We start from the raw sequence: 20,004 nt of genomic DNA, 5'->3' as shown, positions 1-20,004 counted from the left end.
AGGGAATCAAGATGGTAGCTCACGATGTGGGAACAGTTGTCTGCTACAACTTCTATCATGGTTTTCAACATTTTGGCATTGTTGTTGAAAAACATATTATAGGTTAAATATTCTTCTCTTGGAGCTCAGCTGTTATTATAACCAAATTCACTCCTTTTAGACAATTTGACACTTCAGATTGCCTCATGAAATCCGTAGCGTGTGATTCGGTGAGCATTTTCTTATGCCAATAAAATTTTGTGCAAAGGAGGCTGTAATCGACCTCGAATTCGTGCAAAAATTGCACGAATCTCTCCAACAGCTCCAAAAATTGCAACCTTCGCTAAAGCTCAAGGCTGGAGTTGATAATGACATCTCTTCGTGCCAAGGAAGGTCGCAAACTATTGAAACTTTCTTTTTCCAAACCTTTTTAAGTACCTTAGGATTTCAAAAGAGCAATTATATTTACATTTGTGAACCCATCATCCTATCCATTCTGTCCAGTCCTACCTAACCTTTTAAGTGGTAATTTCTCATCTGATCACATACATTGTGCACTAGAAACACACACATATACCACAAAATTATATATTATTCTATCATATACACCAATCTATCTATGTTTCTATTGTTTTAATAAACAAAGATAAAAAAGGAAAATAATTTCCAGCTAATCCGACTTCCAGAGAATTCTATTTCTTAATGCATCATTTTAATGGAGAAATAACTGTATTAGATAAACTTACACGTGGCGTATCTTTTTCGTTTTTTTCTTTTTTTCAAAAAAAGAATAAAGTAATGGACCTAACGGTCTCGTACGTCCATGTCTAGATATATAATGACGTGGATAATAAATAATAAATAGATGGCTGATTTCCTAACTATACAGTCATCACTCGATCAATACTCGTCTGACGTGGCATGGATATTGAATCATAAATCTTTTTCTCGTATATCCCGAAGAAGAAGATTTATGATTCTGTCTGTTCCACGTCAGCCGAGTATTAATGGAGTGAAAACTTTCTATTTAGAAAATCAGGATAAAAATAACGTAAAGGATAAAGACGTCTTTATTAAAACTGAGGGACATTTGTATAAATCCACAAAAATGGTTAATTATAAGCATGTTTTATTATACTATTGTTGGTATATTTTAAGATATCGTCGTAAGTTCTTCAAATATATCCTCACAGTCACACCAACTAACTAATTTTTTTTCTTAACGTGCGCATTATAAATGACAAGTTCATCATAACATTAAACACGTGGCGATTGGTCGTAGGGGGAACTATCCATTGTTGTTGGGCCCACATTTTTCGGATGAACATTCTCTGTAGCAAAATTAGTAGAGAATAGAAATTAACCTCAAAGCTCCTCTAATTTACAGATGGCCATCGTCTCAAATATATATAATAATAAATAAATAATTTCAGAACAAATAATAAAAAACATTAAAGATTTAAGATGGAAGTAAGAAACCCAGCAACAACAACCAGTTTTTTTTTTTTTTCAAGTCTTTTCTATTTCTTTAATTTCTATACAGACTCTCTGCAATCCACAAGACCCATTAAACAAACATAGAAGAGAATCCAAAACCTAAATGAGAAAAAAAAAAAACAACTAAAAAAGACAAGAGAGGTGAGAGTAGAGTTAGATAACCGAAAACTTTCATTTCTATCTAAATCAGAACTTTTCAATTTCTGGGTCTCTCACATTTTCGTCTAAATCAAAGCCAAAGAGCTCCAGCTTCCTTGAGAAGAGGCACCAAAGTTCCATTAATATGAGACGCCATGACACGATCCATGGCTCCAACAAGCTTCCCACCAATGAAGACGACAGGAACAGCAGAAGAGGTACCCAACAACCTCATCAGAGCTTTCTCAGTTTCTTTCCCTCTTGGATCTTCGTCAAGCTCGTAAACTGTTGGGTTCACACCCATACCACAGAAGAGCCTCTTAATTGCGTGACACATACAGCAACTACTGATGCTGAAGATCACCACTGCGTTCTCAGAAGCTAACCTCTCTACTCTCTCCAATGGGTCTGTTAAGTTCATTGTCTGCATGTAAGTTCCCCATGTTTCGTTCTGGTAATGCATCGTATCGTATCGGCCGATATTTTAAAGAGATTTAAAAAAAGAACCAAACAGAGAAAACGAACAAGAGAGGTGTGTAAGTTAGCGAATGAGGATTGATGAATGATGAAGGCTTGGGTGGGCTTTTATAGGGAGAGCAGAAGAGAGGGTCCAAGGAGGAGGGAGTGTTTGGGAATTATTTTAATAATATTGGCTTTTAGGGTAGACTGTAGAGGGGTAGTTTTGTTATTTTTGTACTTTATTATAGGCCATCAGAGGGATTGTTTCTGAGATCTGCTATTGGCACCCCAACTTTACTTTTTTACATCACAATTTCTTAAATTATTTTCACCCCCAAATAAAGTTGACTGGCCTAAACTATATTCTCCACGTTACAACACTTATTCAAAAAATTTCAGCAGTTGTTTACCATAATTATTAGAGAGTCGTGATAATATGACTTGCAAGGTGACATACTCAAATGACTCCATGACGTGATAAGTTCGATTATCGTAGATCTAAACATGTTGAGATACTTCTCATAAAAAATGTATCACAAGGAAATCATGTTTCCTGAGATGTTAAGATCTACGATTCTTAAACTTGTCCACATCATAGACTCGTTTGACTATACCACATGACGAGGGAATCATATTTCCTAAGACGTTAAAATCTATTATTCCTGAACTTATCCACTTTATGGAATCATTTGAATATACCACATGACAAGTCATTTTATTAAGATTCTTATTAAGAACTGAGATTTGTACTTTCAAAAGTTATGTACTAAGTTGATAAATCAATGACATGACGCCATGTGTATTAAATGAGCAAAAGTGATTGGTCACCAAAAGAAAATTTGAGAGCACTTTAAATGTTTTATTTTTAGGTTCAAAAAATAGAAATTCAGCAATAAATAGGAGAGAATTTCTATTGGCACTCCAATTTTTAACTTATTTTCAATTATTCTTTATTTTTTTGTTGGAATTTAATAAGTAAAATTTTGGGTGGCAATAGTAGTTTTCGTGTTTTTTATTTGTTAATTATTATAGTTATGGTGGTCAGAGAATATGCAGGGGAAAGAGGGGGTGTTTTTGTAAATAAATTGTAATTTAAGTTTTCAGGCGTTGGAACATTGGACAGGCTTTTTCAGGAGGAGCAGTTTGTTTATAGACGGCTGTCTCCGTACTTGTTGTCGCCTGGACGTGAAGATAAATTTTAAAAAAAAAAAAAAAAGCACGAGGTCACGTGATGTTCCCCATGCGCATGTTAGCTTGCGTCGCTTATGTTGTTTTGATGGGAGAAGACTTATTATAATACCACCCATCTTAAGACAGACTAAGAACGTTTGGTAACGACAACAAGTTTGTCCTCTGTAGCTAGTGTTTGTAAGATGGGATTATTTTAATGTTTGACCTTACCTACTAACTTCATTTTAAGTTTTTTAATTTTAATCCATTAATATGGATGGGTAAATTACTAAAAGAGGGTTACATATTTTAATATTTATCAAAAAAATATGTGCTTTTAAAAAAAAATAAAAATAAAAAAAAAAAATCAAATAACTGGACAGTTCAGTGTTTTAGTAACTCGCTAGACAATCCAACGTTTTAATCATTCGGAGGGTATTTTTGATAAATTAATATTAAAATACTGGATTGTCTAACAACTTAATTCGTTTTTGATAATTTTTTGAAAAATACTTTTTTTTGTAATTATTAAAATATTTAATTCTCTTTTAATAATTTTTTTTTATATTTATAGAATGAATAATGATTTTCTGACACCCCCATCTAGCAAACGTCTCTTGATATGGTATGTGCTAGAACTATAAATCTTTTTTCTCGAGATACACAACTGCACATATTTATGGGCATGTCCAACTATGTATTCTTAGGAAAAAGGTCTAAAAGAATTGTGATATTCGGACTCAAAAAGACTTACTCAATCTAAAAGAAGTCGACGTGACAAGGGAACATAATCATATATCTTTTTCTTCGGGATACACAAAGAAAAAGATCAATGATTTTGTACCCCTTGCTACGTTAGACATGTACAAACCGAGTGAGTCTTTTCGAGTCATGAAATCATTAGTCTTTCTAAAAATAATAATTCTAAGTGTTCAATCTCGCATTTTCGCTAAAAAATCATTTTCTAATCAAAGTGATTGTGTTTCTTAGGTAAGTAAATATTCCCCCTAATAAGAAAATGATTCACCTACCTCTCTCCCAGTGGTATCCTCCCACTATTCTCCCCACCCAAAAACTAAAATATCAAACTCTCTTTTTGACATTTTCTTAGATATAAAATTTTATTTTGGTGAGTCCTTAGTAAAATTTGGTGTGACAATAGCAACTCTCTTATTTTTAAAGTTAAAAAAAATTCACTTTTTACAAGATCATTTTTAACTTTTTTTTTTTTTTTTCTAGAAAATTCCTCTTTACTTTGAAACGAATTCCGTACAATTGTACCAGTCTCAACTGTTAGCAAGGATATAGAATTGGAACATTGGAGATGGGGACCTAAATAGAAATCATGTCTTTTCCAGATTGCCCCTTACCTTTCAGATAATTACTTGCTTACCACATTGACCTTTAACTTGGAGAGCATTTCTTTTCAACGTTGACCTTTACATTCAAATGTGTGAATATAAAAATTCATTTTCCCCCTTAATTTCTAATCACAAATTAAAAATTATGACACTTTAAATATTTTTAAGTTAAAATATATTTAGTAGAAAAAAATTTAATTAATAACACTGTTTTGATTTACTTTTTAAGTGATATAATTTTGAAAGAAATTATGGTTGTAGTTCTTGGTGAAACTATAAGGGCCAAAAAGCATTTTTTTTTATCTTCAAAGTACAATAAAGATCCTAGATGGTTATGAATCGGATGGAAGGGGCTGTCAATGAACTGGATTCTGACTCAGCCCAGCCCATCATAGATCGGGTTTGTGTTGTTGTAATAGGCCCGTTTAGCTATTGGGCTACTTTAGGCCCATTTTATGTTTAGGACTGGGCTTTAGATTTGGAACAAGGTCTAGTGCCCCGGTTGTCCGACTTTATAAGAATTTTATTTAATATAATTATAATACAACCACATGGGGAGAGTCCGAAATTCATTATTTAACTTAATTTAGCCAACTCAAAAATGATAAAATTGATAGAGTCAACTCAAAATTACACCCCGTTAATTCAATAATTCATCTGAGTTAATGAGTAAATTCTCAAATAATTACAAAAGTTTTTAGTATTTTCAAAATATTACTAATGTTGACAAAATCGTCACATAATATTAATAATTTAATAACATTTTATCAACATTAGGTAGTGCAGTTGTATCAACATTTTGAAAATACAGAAATTGTCATAATTATTTGAGAATTTATCTTAAATAAATCTTAATTTGAAAATTTAAAAAATAATAAATGTTAATTAAAGTTGGACGAGTGGACTCGTAAAAAAAAAGAAAAAAGTGAGGTAAACGTAAAGCACAAGGCGGAGGTGAGTCACAGGCAGCAGCGGAAATAAGGGGGCAGACATAAAATAAAAAATAAAAAATAAAAAAATTCAGGTCAGAACACGCGGAGGTAGAGGCGGCAGTACGGGTGCGGCGGAAACCGGCGACAGAAGAGGTATAAAGAAATTGGTGGGCCCCACCAACACAGATGGAGAGAGAAAGACTTTATAGGTCAGCGTGTCACAGTGGTGTGCTGTGTGTCTCCCCCCCTGGGCTCTTCTGATAAAAATGTTGGGCATGCAAAGCTAAAACCTCTCTCTCTCATCATTTCTGACTCAAAACAGAGAACACAAGCACCACTTTAGGCTACAAATCCCACTATTATTACTAGATATATATATATTATTCCTTTAAAAAGTTACTAAAAACCAAACGACATGACGCCTTTAATTTTCACACTCTACTGTCTACCTACCACTTGTCGTCACAGGTTAACTAACGGCTGACGTTAACTTCCGTTGACATGTTTTCATTTTCTAATCATGGATTGTGACCCTTAATTCCTTGAGCAAGAGATTCTTGAGGTAGTCATCAATGGGACCCTTAATTCCTTGACCAAGAGATTCTTGAGGTAGTGATCAATGGGTGGGTTTGGGTTTGGGTTTGATTGAACCATAATCCAATGCTAAAGGTGTGGAATCTGGATCCTATTTTGACCCTAAATCCTCTGCAGCTCTACTAACTGATGTGATTAAAATAATGAAAGTTGATGGATTGAAAATGAGTCGTGTTGGTGTGACCTCAAGATTGTACTTCATATCGCAGCATGGTTTTAAAACTCGGTTTCGAGTATTGTTTCGTCTCGTCCAGGCCCGATATCAAGTCATCTTAGATGAGTTTTTCGATACATTTGAGACATCTCGTGAGACAAATCAAAAAGTTGCACGTGAGTCTTAAATATTAATTAAAAAAAAGTGACTTTATGAGTTGGTCTGGTTCACCTCCAATACCCAGTTAACTCGGGTGATACGTCTCGGTTTCGAATGAATTTTAAAACCATGTATCGCAGTGAAACAATAAAACCTTTACACTAAAAAAATTTGACACAAAAAATGAGTAATTGTCGCATTCCCAATCTATTGTATATATATATATTAGTCTGGTGGAGTGACCTCAAGGTGGATCCTCGTATCGCACTTCTTGACATGAAAGTGTATGTGAACGATAGATGCTTTTCATCAAGATACAAGTGAAAAAGCTACTTTCACATCAAGAAGTGGGATATGAGGTTCAAGCCTGAGGTCACTTCAGCATTATTCTTATTTTTTAGATAAGATTATAGCTTTGGGAAGTCAATGTTTTGATCACATGCCTATAATATTACCAGTAAAAAACTTTGCCCCCTCTTTAGCTTAGAGTCTTAGTAATGGTGTTCGAGCCTCAGCTCTAACACCTAATATGATAATCAATGAGTGTCCATCAATCCTTGTTTCTCAAGGTTTCCATTTTAGAGAGAGTAGTAATATTGGGGTAATTAGTTTGCAAAATCTCAATCATCAAAGCAGAGAGGATATCTGCAAGCAAGAGCTTTTTTTAAGTAATAATCAACACAAGCAACATTCTCATATCATGAAAAAGCTGTTTGAAATATTCAATAATATACAACTACGTACTACGTAATTAGAAGTAAATTGCAGACCTCTATTGCCTGCCTACGAGGATTCAACATTCAACTATCAAGCACAATTCAATGTCAAGTGGCCGAGCAAAATTTTGCTTCCTCTAAGCACCCCTAAAAGGCCGATAAATCTTACTGCCGAGAAATTGGCGGTGTTGCTGGTAAAGGTTGCTGGCTATAGTAGCCTCCTTCCGATCCCTGGAAAGTTTGATAAGGATTTGGAGGAGACATGTAGGGGGGCACACCTGTGATTGGGGCCCCAACCCCAACCATTGGATAACCAGGAAAAGGTGGTGGATGTTGAGGAACTGAACCGTAACCGTATGGCACACTCGACATAGATCCAGCTGTCTGCATGAACTGGGCTGATGGTGTTGATGGCACAGGTGGTAGTGATGGCTGCGGCTGATGAGACATCTGTTGTTGAGAAGTGGCTATGACCTTATGTTGAACTGAATCGGGATGTGGAAAAGGTGGTAGAGGTGGTTGTTGCTGATGCTGAGGTGAAGGTGTGTAAGAATTATCGAGCTTTGGTCTCTTCTCTAGAGGATATTCACCAGAGGACTCATTTACTTGGTTGCTGCCAATGACACCCTCAGATGCAAGAGAGGAGAGGACATACGTGAGCATCTGAGCTGAGGAAGTTGAGGCTGCAAGCTTCGCAGCCACAGCAGCGGCTGCAGATTTCCGAGGGTCTTCTTCAACGTAGGAAGGGTTGTTGGGGAAAGGTCCTTGAGGTGTATACATGACTGGAGCTGATTGATCTTTGTCTCCATTGGTGGCTGGAGTTTCTGGAATAAAGCTGGAAGGCATGCTGGAGAAGGTGCTTGGTTGCTCCTTCAACCTCGGCTCAGCCAGCAATTGCCCAGTCTTGGAGTTCAGCAAGTTTTGACAAATATTGTCCGCCTGTTCGAATCGAGATTGGGCAGCCTGGGAAAAGGAAACATACAGGAGAAGCATGTTAAGCAAATAATCCAAGAAATCCAATTGGCATGAATTTTGGGCCAACTCACAAACAAGTGGATGGTCCAGACTGTTGAATATGGAGATCAATGAACAGTACGGGACCAGGGGTTGTAACATAATGATTTTCCAAGGATATCACATCATAGAATAGCAGTATAGTAGCAATAAGAACAATTTGTGCTTTTTGATCGACTCCCTAACTAAAAACTCATGTTTCCATTTAATCAAATTAAGCAACCTTCGCTTAACATTCTATCTATATACATCAAATGCATTGTTTTGAAGTATACCTACTTCTGTTTCAGAAAATTTTTAATGATTGTCTCCGTGAAAAAAAAATGTGATTTTTAATTCTCACTTCCATTTTTCTGATAGGTGAAGGGATAGTGGTTAGCAAGGTGAGGGGATTTGAACCAAGGACTCGGGAACACTCCACACTCTAACCGACTTATTAGCTAAGTTGGCAATTCCTTCTCACTTCCATTTTTAAAACAGAAAAAAAAAAAAAAAAGAAGTTTTTTTTAATATTTATTTATGACTAAAATCTAACTCCTATTTGATTTAAAGCGAAAGTTTTGGAATGTATTCTGAATGTTTTGGTTCCATTTTGTTTTTATGAAAACCCAAAACAATAAATGGAATGGAATTTTAAACCTTGCCAACAAAGCAAACTCAAACTAACTCAACCTTAAGAAAACCTGAAGTTTAGCACATTTCATGCCATGTTGATCACCATTTGGTTTTTCAAACAATGAACGTAGCAATGAGCACAAAAAGATGTATGCTATCAAACACGAAAATAAACCACTTTGCTGTCTGATCCTGTAGAAATGCACAAATATGGGGACATTTGCTCATCAAGCTTTGTATTCAAAAACAAAAAATGTAGATCAACCGACTGTAAGATTTCTATAGTTTAATCATTACCTATATTAATCTCATTCAAAATAATAAATTCTTTGCAATATCAAATGCAGCTAAGGAGCCCCTTCTCCAAAACTAACACACAAATATGCCTAGATGTATATAGTGGACGCTCCAAGTAACAGTTCATCTATTATGGTTATTTGTAACAATTCATCTATTATGGTTGATTGAAAGATTTGAAGAATTACCTGAAGCTGAGTATGGACTTGATCCAACTTAAATTCCTGAAAACAAAACCCCATTAGCTCTCTATCAATAATAATAAAATAAAAATTATATATATATATATATATATATATGGATTAGGATCCGTATACACATAAAGCTACAATGTGTTTTGTCTTATATGGGCAAAAATGTTTGGAATGGGCTGATTTTTTGTGAGGATGATCTCTGAAACAAATCATACAATGTGATGTTAATACATTAACCTCTCAAAACCAAGGTAATTGGATATAGTACCCATTTACATGAACGATATGCGCTGATATGCTGTGGAAACAGGCATACAGCATTCACATTTAAAAAAGTATCCAATTGGTGAGTCGATCAATTTGGGAGGGTTAGCAGAAGCTTGAGTTGTACAGTAGGGTGGGTCCCACCGCTTTTATCAGTTCACTGTTGAGTGCTAGTTATAGATCTAAAGTTTTATGGGATCCTAAGATAGGGTTAAAAGAAGACTTGCACTATGAAAAAAGATTCAGTCAATGGGTAGTAAGCCAAGGACAGTTCATCTACTAACCTTCCCATTTTGCCTTTCTTTATTATCATTTCCCATGTGTATTGCTCAAAGAAATCAAGTAGAGATTTTATGTGGCAGAATAAAGTTGATATTTTCAAATAGCACCAGTGCCAAGTTGGTTAGAATGTGAGAGTTTCAGCGAGAGGTACTAGAGTTAGATACCTAAAGGACAAGCACAAGGCTGACTGGGGCTAGTGGTTATGGAGGTTTGGGCAGGAAACAGGTGACCTATGGCGAAGGTGGTTGCTAGCATTAGCAAGTATGTGTACTGAGGTCATGGCTGGGATGATAACTTTCCTCCTTGCACTTAGTTATGAGTCAGGGTTGTGGAATGGAATTTACAAAATCTACAACACCTTCAATGCTCCATGTTGTTTAAGATGGAATTTGATGAGTCTGTAAATTATTGAAGATCTAAGTTTTAGCCACTACCATTTCCGTGTGGCATGCCCCTCGACTTAGGTCATTTATAATTCAAAAGATGGCCTAGTAAAAGATTGTGGCTTTTAGCAATAAGATCCGTCCATGTGAAACTTGGGTATCAGAAGACATCTCAATGATTGAGAAATAGACAGTTTTACAGAATCAATAGCTTAAGCAGAGAGATGATTGCGTGCTTGAGGCATACAGGAGAATTGGACATTGGATTCCAAGTTTCAGTAATATGACTTTAACGGATATTCAGAAAGTGATGAAAAGTCTCCAATACCCAGTTCAGAATGTGCGAGGCATTTTTCAGAAAAGAAAACCTTCATGTAGGCTCCTTCCGTCCACGGGAGTTTTGGAGGAAAGGAATAGGCACATCTTTGAGAGCAACTAATCCAACATTTTAAATATGATGATGAAGATTAAAGCTGCAATGTACTTTGGTCCTCCATAATTCCAGAAGGTAAGGGTTTTGGATTTGAAGACAACATCTTTAGATGAGGTGACATTGTGTACAGAATTCAATAACTTTCTTGTTTCTGTTTTGAATATTTGGGTTGGTGAGTGGTTTTATCTTTTCTTTCCCTACTGTATCTTTTGCATAGTTCCGTTCTCTTCTAATACACAAAACTTATAGCAAAAAAAATTAATAAAATAAAAATGTGATACAGGTATTTTAACATCTAGAATCTGCTAACCAACCTGCTCCTGAAGAGCCTCTCTTAAATGAGATACAAGAGTTGCTCTAGATGATTCAACAGCTCGCAGCTGTTCAATGCATTCTCTCAGTACACCATGCTGCCCCTGCAACTCCCCAAATTCAGATCCATTGAGTTGCCCTGTTCATCAAAGAAAACAATATTAGAGGGTTGCAAAAAATCATTAAAGCCAAATATAGTATGTTAGAGATGCACACAAAGAAAAAGTCACTCAGCTCTGCAAATTGGCCATGAAATCTAAAAAAATGTTCGGTAAAATTTTTAGATACTGAAGTTCAAACTCCTTCCATAATATTAGAAAATTGAAGAATTCGCCCTAAACCTTTAAAAATCACGATAGGACTCACTGGCTTCAAGTTCCCATTTATAACTTATAGGCTCTGTAGTATATAATCAACTAATTAAGGACCACTTAGTTAAGTGGTAAGACCTTGTGGAGGTTGTTCCCAAGGTCTTAGGTTCAAACCCCTTCTTAACCCCACCAAGCAAAAAATATATATATATAATCAAATAAAATCTATAACAGAGGACAGCACAATTTCTCCGATTTGCAGAGACACTTATGCTTGAGCAACTTTGTGCGTAAGAGTCTGAGTAAGTGAAGAAACACCAGTTGAAAACCCTATATCAACTTACTTCAATGTCATGCAAAATCTCAGGCATGAAGTTACATATGAAAAGACCAACTCCTATTCAAAATAAATAAATATATCAAGCACAAGCAACAGTTCCACTAAACATTATCATAGCAACCATAAAATTTTGCAAGTCTAGAACAAAATGCAAACTTGAGAATACCACAAAAATCACCAATCAGATGAACTGCCCTCATATTTTTATACATTAGAATGATATCACATGTACTCATGTGACAATCATCGATAATACAATTCTTTGCATGTTCTGTATGGCAATGTAAGGAATGTTGGTGAAGAACATACGCACGACAGTAAAGAATATTGAAATACAAAAGAGCAATGAAAAAATAAAGATAAAAGAAAAATTTTCACATTCAATTCATTAATAAGCTATTCCAACTTCCCAAGGAAAAGCTGTCTATGGTTTCTAAAAAAGAGAAATTAAATTTAATATAGGTTATACAGTACCTGAGTTATAATCGCTGCCAATTTCCTTTTCCACCTTATCAACAACATCAATAGCCGCCCTGCATTTGCTCAATAGAGCTTCTTCATCCACCGGGCCATCATAAATAAGTTCATAACTAGAAATTATTTTTTCTAGTATATTTCCGACAGGCTGTTTCTGGTTAATGAGAACAATGTGGGGAAAATTAAAACCTTGAAGAATCAGGGCACACAAACAAATGCAACACCAATGGAAACATGCACACATCTGCTTAAAAAATAAATTTTCTCACCAGTTTGAAGCCTGGACTTTTCCCACTTCTATTAGTATTCTCCAGGTTCCTTCCCATAAGCTCTTCCTTGAGAATTTTCCCTCGAGAACCAAAAACTTTTCTATCTTCCCAAATATCAATCTGGTTGGAGAACACATGGAAAATGCAATTATAAATAATATAGAACTTCTTGGTAATGATAAAAGGGAACAAGGATGGTCACACAAAAGAATAAAGATAACAAGTAACAGCCTTAAGGATGTATACATAACAGTCACCCTTAATATAAGTATATAAAAACAATATTTCAGTGGTTAAAAGTGTATTTTTTTGGTGCCAACATTTTGAACTGAAGCATTCTAAAACAAAAAGGAACCATGAGTTGTACAGACATAAAAACAATGCACCACGGCATCACTTCAAAATTTGGCATTCCCTGATTCAATGGGCAGTTCATTTTTTAAGCCAAAAAGCGACACGCCATTCAAGCCCCCAGTTGCATTACAACCAGCCCAAAGCAAAATAATGAGACCACAAAAAGTATTATACTGACCCTGGACACTACAATACTAATGACGGGGAAACGAAGGGTCAAGATACCTAGAATTTAACATAAAAATGAGAAAGTAACTATGTGAGTTAGAAAAGAGAATATCCTGTTTAGAAGAAAGTGTTTTTTCTAGAACAGTTTCCTCTTATGTTCTCTTTCTATTTTGCAACTCTTGTTGAGTCATGAGGCCTAAGTTGTATTAAGTGGTTATGTAAAGAAGTCAAACTTGATTGTGACGAAGGTCGTGACAACTAAAATACAGTGTAGCAATGGTGAGTAAACATTGTAAATTTGGGAACAACAGACTACAACTGATTTTGTCTTGTTTTGGGAGGTAAGTTTTTATTCCATCCTCTGTGATCTACTTCTAAAAAGTGGATTAATCTCTTCCGAGTTTGCCCACAGATGACATTCCTTTGTGCTTAACCATTGAGTTCCTCATGCTATAGTTGTGGTTGGATTTTGCTTTATTTTTATCTGCAGTTTCTTTCTCTTGTTGCACAAGATCCTTGCGTACTTGTGCGAGTTACCAGAATGAAATGACATAGTGTTTGGGGGTTTAGATTACCAGTGATGGAACATAATAACAGTGGGACCCTAGCAGAAAGATCTCCACTTCACTCAAATTCGAAAGAGATTTGTTTTTGGGTACACAAAAAGCACCCGTCATTTTTCCTCTTCATTTTCCTCTCACAAAAAAGCTTACTGACAGATCAGTTCCGTTTCCACGGTGCATTTCCATTACAAGTAGAAAAGGCTTTTGGGTTTTAATATAGAAAATATATCATTTTGGTAACAGCTAACAAACACATGCACATATGGAAGTTCCTGTTCCCATGCTCATCACCTTAAATCCCACCCCCCCCAAAAAAAAAAAGAAAAAAAAGAAAAAGAAAGAACGAGTACCCACCCCACACCTGACTTCATCATAAAACCATACTACCCCACACAACCACCCACACCAATTGCACACACCCATGCATAACAAGAACATGAATTAAATCAACATACCAGTCGTATCGCAGCATTTCTTCCAAATTCATCCCCTTTCTCGATTACATCACTAAGAGCATCTGGAAGAACTCTCCAAAATTCTGCAACAAATTCTGAACCCTTTCGCCGACTGTTCTGCAATATATCGTTTGCAAGATATAGAAAAGGCAATCTCTGCTCTCGAGGGGAACAATGGTATTGTCTATCCCATGTTTCAACAACTTGTTTTGCTTTATTCATATGGAAAATACACCAGTGTGATAAAGCTTGAAAGTATTAAGGACAACATTTAGAGATGATAAGAATAAAATAGGAAACATGTCACCCTTGTAGTAGCAAAGAGATAGTTGGCTATAACTTGCCACTTCCCAGACAGAAAGATCATTGAACAAGGTGTGACAGCAACATGGCACTTTAAGGCCTTTTGGTCATGTGATAAATACCAACATGGATATGAATGGCGAAGCATTCTTTCAAACAATGAAACATAAGGCACTGTCAGTTTGTTGCCCTATATTTTAGTATTTTTTTTAATAAACAAAGGATTTCAAAAAGAGGGACACCAGCTTTTGATCATACATCACTTCATCAAGTTGTTAGTTGTTTAATAGTCTTCACTGTCACAAGTGTGTTTATATTTGTTAAGTTATTGTCGTCAATATAACAAGCCTGAAATGTTTTCTTTTACTTTTCATGCATTTCTTTCCTCAATAATATCTAAAAAAACTTATGATTTAAAACTTGTCTAAGACGTTGACACATGCGTCTTGCATTTCAATTCATCCATCTCAAATCCTCATCTCTACTACACTTAGTCTATGAATATGTTATTTCTTATTTGTCCAACATTTAACTTTATAAAGCATAGCCAGTCTGATACATTTTCCTTTATAATAGAGAACAAAATATGTATAGTGTATGAAAGAAACGACAAAAGTCCAGATGTGATTTGCAAAACCATTATAGAGAAGGTATATGGCCATGCGGAGCGGAACTCTATGAGTAGAATGGGTATTGGGGACAAATGGAGACAATGGACAGGAAATGTTTATCTTTGACGAACTTTTTGGGGGTTATGCATTTTCTTCCCCATTTTCCATCAAAGTGCTTGTTGAGTGAATCCCTATTTAAGAATATCTGTAAAGAGAATCCTTGGGCTTGATGTTTGGCTTTAAGGTTGGGAAGGAAAGTCTGATTCTTTCTCATCTCCAATCTGCAGATGACACCATATTTTCCTAAATGCATCCCAGTAAGAGATTCGGAACTTATAATGGTGTGGAAATTCTCTTAATGGAATGGAGTTGTTCTAAAGGTTGGGAATGAGGAACGTGTTGGAAAGATGATTGATGTGAAGTTGACGAGGAGTTTGATATGTGTCCCTGACTCTATTGACTAACCACTTTCAAAGGGATGGTAGTAAAAGTACATCAAAAAACAGAGTGAATATATTGTTTTGTGCCCTATTGTTCATAGAATTTTTTATTGATAGGAAACTCGAGGAATGGATAGTGATATTCAAATGATTGGATTAAATCCAAATTCATCCCAATGGAGAGGATTGTCATGTTCGGAAGGGCTCCTAAAATGGAGTTTTCTCAGTCTGCTAATTTTAGAATTTCCTTGCTTGTAAGCTCCTTCAAGAACATATCTATAACTTTGGGATTCAGGAGCCCCTCCAAAAGGTGGTGGACGGTTGTGGTGGGCAAAATTATATTGATGGACCGCCTTAATCAGAGGAAGAGAATAATTTCATTGTGTGCAATGAGTAATAGTGAATGTTATCCACCTTTTTGTCCATTAAAAATTTGCTAGGGTGGTATGAAGCTTCTTTTTTACTTCTTTTCCAGGGACCCTGGACATTCCTTAAGGGAAGTTGAAGGTCATGGTCAGGTGGGAGGTGGATTTCCAAAGCTTCAAGGGAATTTCTTTGTGGATGTTCCTCCCCAGGCAGTATATCAATGCATTTGGAAAGATTGCAAGTCTAGAGTCCTCAATAACAGACCAAAGATTTTCTTGATGAGTGCAATGCTGTAGGGAGCTTGCTCATGGACTAGTTAGTTTCTATGCAGGATTTAATAATATCAAGACAGCTAACTTCTTCATTGAGAGGGTATCATCCATGGGGAGTAATCCTTTTTTGCAACTCCTTTTGGGCTTGGACTAAACCAATCCTATTTTTCCTTCTTTTTTTTTTTATCTATCGAACATCATAGGTAAATTTCTTCCCTAATACCTCAGCCAAATTCTTTAATAAATCCTTAGTCACTTAATGAAAAAATAAAAATGCCAATCTTTTTTCATTAAAGAAATTAATAAAAAATGCAAGCATACATACATAAGATATTAAATGACAAAAACACCAAGGGAAATCAATGAGGTGGTCTATCCTCATTTACATTCCTTTCCAAAGTATAAGCTTGTTTCTTTTAGTTGTGAAACCAACCAAGTTTCCCTGCATTAGATGTGACCAATCAATGGCTGTAGAAGAAAAAGTATCATCTGCACTTTCTAAAACATGGTCAAAGGATACTCTCTATGCTCTGCTGTGAATTGTTGAGCCTGGCTAGCTTTTCAACCAAAATCTGACCGTTAAAAGTACTGTTCATTGTTTCTAGTGTAGTATGCCCAATAATGAATAAGAGAGAACCTATAGCAGGCAACAAAAAAAAAAAAAACATAAGTTAAACAGATGAAAATTTTAAAAAAAATTATTATTATTATCATAATCAACAGTAGTATTGTACAGACAAACTATGGGGTCCATAGTCAAACAAGTCAAACCTAATAGGAAATTCCTTTTTTTTTTTTTTTTTTTTTGATCAGTCCTAAAAGGAAATCCTACAGACTAAGTCTCGTGAAACTTAAGGCCAAAACAAGGCTGGGCCTACAATTTGTGGTACAGGAGCTACCTATCCAGAGAGAGAGAGAAAGGCGGTTCTCAAGCATGGACCTGCAGTTTGCAGATTAAGACCCAATCTGAAAAGCCTTCTTTTAAAAGGCTCAGAAGGGTTTTCTTTTCAACCTTTTAGTCCTAAAAACAAGACTGGTGTTTGAAAGAAAGCTAAAAACAAATCAAATTGTTTGGAGATGGCATAGTTGGCTACAAGGATTGAAAATTGACCCCATTGAATATGATCCTGTAAACGTTGTTTGCAATTTGCATTGTCAGCGGGAAAAAAAAGGAACAGAAATTGATGGTTTACCATAGTGTTTGACCACTGTTGCAATGGAAATGATGGACCTGGCCCACAGTGTTGATTGCAACGGTGAAGGTGGTCAAGCCAATTGTATAAACAAAAAACCAAACATTTGTTTAGCCCTTCTCTAATTTTTTATTATTTTTCTTTTTTGATAGCAAGGTGGTGAAGACAAAGTTTTGATCTCATATCAACAATGTTACCACTCATAGGCTTTACGAACTAACCAAGTTCGCACCTTAGTTTCTTTTTCCGGTTTTTCTTTCTTTTTGTCCTCAATCTTCAGCAGGAGATCCAAGAAGGTGATGAATCATTACTTATCCAAAAAATAATCCGAGAAAAGCCCAAACAAGCAAGGGACTATTACCCCACTACCCAAAAAAATGCAGAATGACACGAAAATATGCAAGATGAAAACGACAAAGAAGGAAGAATTCGTGTATAACTCGCACAACACAAAATATGCAAGATGAAAACGACACCTTCAAGCTTATGGGGGCGGAATAAGCACCACCATTGGGGATCTTAAGTTCATTCCACAATTTCATTCAACAACTATTTCTTCACTATATAAATTGAGCTATGTATGACAATATAAGCTTTTGTTGTTGAAGGAGATTGCGGAAAAAGGTTAAACTCCTTCAATTTTGGTATTGATTCCAACCCTATACGCTTGAAGGTACCGATTCTACCTAGTGATTTTGTGTAGAGTTGATTCATACGAATCCAACCTTCATGGCGTTGGACTCCACATGAACATTCTCTTCTTCTCATCTCCCCATTGTCTGCATTTTTCTTGCAAAAAATTGGGGATTGCAAACATTTCTACCAAGAAAACCATTAATCGAGAAGCAATTGGAATGACAAAACCTGTGACCACAGAAGATTCTATTAAAAATGAATCCTAATGAGTCATTGGGTGGGATGGGATTTGCATTTTGTTGCACATAATTTATGACCTCTCTATTCCCCCAACCCACCGAGTCTCCATCAAAGTCAAGCCACATTGTGGCTTTTTGACGCTTATATAAGTTACATCAAATAGGGTTTTAGACATCAACTAGAATATAATCACACTTCATACATCAAACCCATATAAAAACCACAAACTTTCAACTAATTTTGTTACTCAAGCTTACATTTCTCATTAAAATCAAGCCAAACACCACAAAATAAGAAGCTTAGTCACACCAAGCCCGAAATTACTATATATAAACAATAAAAATAAATAATAAAAGGGTAAAACTTGAAACCGAAAAACAACAAAATTAAACCCTAACTCACTTAAATTAGATAATTCTATCCAATAAAAGCGGACAAAACGTTCACAATAAAACCTATCAATCCAAACACATAAACCTTCATAGAAAAAACTTAATGAGAGAATCAGAAAATAAGAATCTAACCTGTTAACAAAAATGCAATCGAAGACGAAGAAAATCAAAGTAAGATAATCATAATCTGCTCGCGTTTTCCATTATTGCCCGCTGGTTTTACAGAGATTCTGATAGGAAAGGTTTAGGGTTTTGTTCGTTCGATCGTATTTAGAGATGAGTTGAGAATTTGAGATGGTTTTTGGTTTAAAATATGGAGACAGAGAGATGGGATTGGATTCTGCAAGAGTCGTCCGTACAGATAGTGAGTTGGGAAAAGTTCAGTCTTTGTTTCCATTGAAGAGTGTTTCGGAGCTTCGTGTGCCGCTATGGTGATGACTGACGACCTATGAACTTAAAATTCCAATAATACCCTCATTGCTGACGTAAGAGTCACGTGCGATACGCGGGGTGTCAATAGTGTTCCTAGTTTCCTACGCTGTGACCTGTGAAGTACACTAATGCCATGGCCGGGTGTTCGAAGTTCAATCACCCAAACACTGCCACGTTGCACGGTTTTTGGGCCTTCAGCGCATGCATGTTTGTCCCTCCTTTAGCTACCCACCAAAGGCGATTCCTAGCTATTGGATTCGAATCATGGGAGGCCCATTAATAGGATCCACAATAAAATCATATAAATTTGTAACTCATTTGAATCAAATTTAAGGGATATTTTCATGAGTAGCACTAACCTCAATTATATTTGTGAAATCAAAGTGTTTACGATTGTTATATTTATATAAGAAGATTGGGTTTCGATGATTCAAAAAATAACACGTAATCTTGACCATGTAAATACAAACTCTAATGGTTGAAAATTATACTTGAGATAATCAACACTTATTATATATCATGCTGCTTTTTATTTTGAGTCGTGCTAAACTAACTCAAAAAAAGACACTCATTGACATGACAATGTGCACAACACCATACATTTTTCCTCGAGATAGACAAGTAAAAAAAATCAATGGTTTTGAACACATTATCACGTCAGTGAGTGTCTTTTTTAGTATGGTATTTAACAATGTAAATGACATGATAGTGAAATCCGATAAACGATTTTATAATATACAACATCTTTATTGAATGTTTTGGGGTTGAGATTTTGTTATAACCTTAGTTGAAATCGAAATGTTTCTTCCCCACCACCATAGCCAACTTATCCTCTTCTTTATTGTCGTTGTTATCTCCATCGCCGACCACCTCTTCTCATTGTCATCTGCCACCTCTTCCTCTCTCTCTCCTCCTTCTTCTTCTCCCCCTTCCACTCCAATCTCCCCCTCCCCTTCCCTTTCCCTGCCCCTTCCCTTCTCTCCTCTTCTCCTCCTCCTCCTCGTTGTATTCCTTAGATTTTTTTTTTCTCATGTTTTTGTCTAAATGAAGTCAAACAATGAAATTTGATTTTTCAATCTTATTCATTTTTCACAACTAAATTAATTATTGAGTACATAAGCTTGTAATGCGCTCAGACCCACTAAATCATTGTGAGGAAAAATCTTCATGCACAACGTAAGTGTCTCATTTGTTTGGACTATAATTGAAAAGAGGACCACGTGATAACG

At 35.7% G+C, this 20,004-nt stretch overlaps 2 protein-coding genes across 3 annotated transcripts; both read right to left on the bottom strand.

Annotated features, from left to right (window-relative positions):
* Nucleotides 1–1,472: 1,472 nt before the first annotated feature.
* Nucleotides 1,473–2,165, bottom strand: LOC147400816 (glutaredoxin-C1-like). Its single transcript, XM_086441534.1, has one exon. The coding sequence runs from the start codon at nucleotides 2,075–2,077 to the stop codon at nucleotides 1,706–1,708; it is 372 nt and encodes a 123-aa protein (XP_086297660.1). The 5' UTR covers nucleotides 2,078–2,165; the 3' UTR covers nucleotides 1,473–1,705.
* Nucleotides 2,166–7,066: 4,901 nt separating this feature from the next.
* Nucleotides 7,067–18,785, bottom strand: LOC147400815 (uncharacterized). Of its 2 annotated transcripts, none has more exons than XM_086441844.1 (8): nucleotides 18,476–18,785; nucleotides 16,403–16,519; nucleotides 13,891–14,138; nucleotides 12,351–12,470; nucleotides 12,079–12,235; nucleotides 10,956–11,092; nucleotides 9,274–9,309; nucleotides 7,067–8,122 (listed from the first exon to the last, which is right to left on the bottom strand). In XM_086441844.1, exons 2-8 carry the CDS (start codon nucleotides 16,476–16,478, stop codon nucleotides 7,325–7,327), a joined length of 1,572 nt encoding a protein of 523 aa, XP_086297970.1. In that variant the 5' UTR covers nucleotides 16,479–16,519; nucleotides 18,476–18,785; the 3' UTR covers nucleotides 7,067–7,324. The 2 variants fall into 2 exon arrangements, with proteins under 2 accessions (XP_086297970.1, XP_086297971.1); XM_086441845.1 differs by having other exon boundaries at nucleotides 12,079–12,229.
* Nucleotides 18,786–20,004: the final 1,219 nt, after the last annotated feature.

The sequence above is a fragment of the Akebia trifoliata genome, chromosome 5 (assembly GCF_017979445.1).
Source record: "Akebia trifoliata isolate Shusen 1 chromosome 5, ASM1797944v1, whole genome shotgun sequence".
In the NCBI taxonomy this organism is placed as follows: Eukaryota; Viridiplantae; Streptophyta; class Magnoliopsida; order Ranunculales; family Lardizabalaceae; genus Akebia; species Akebia trifoliata.
Note: the sequence above shows the minus strand (reverse complement) of the source record. Positions and strands in the feature narration are given on the sequence as shown.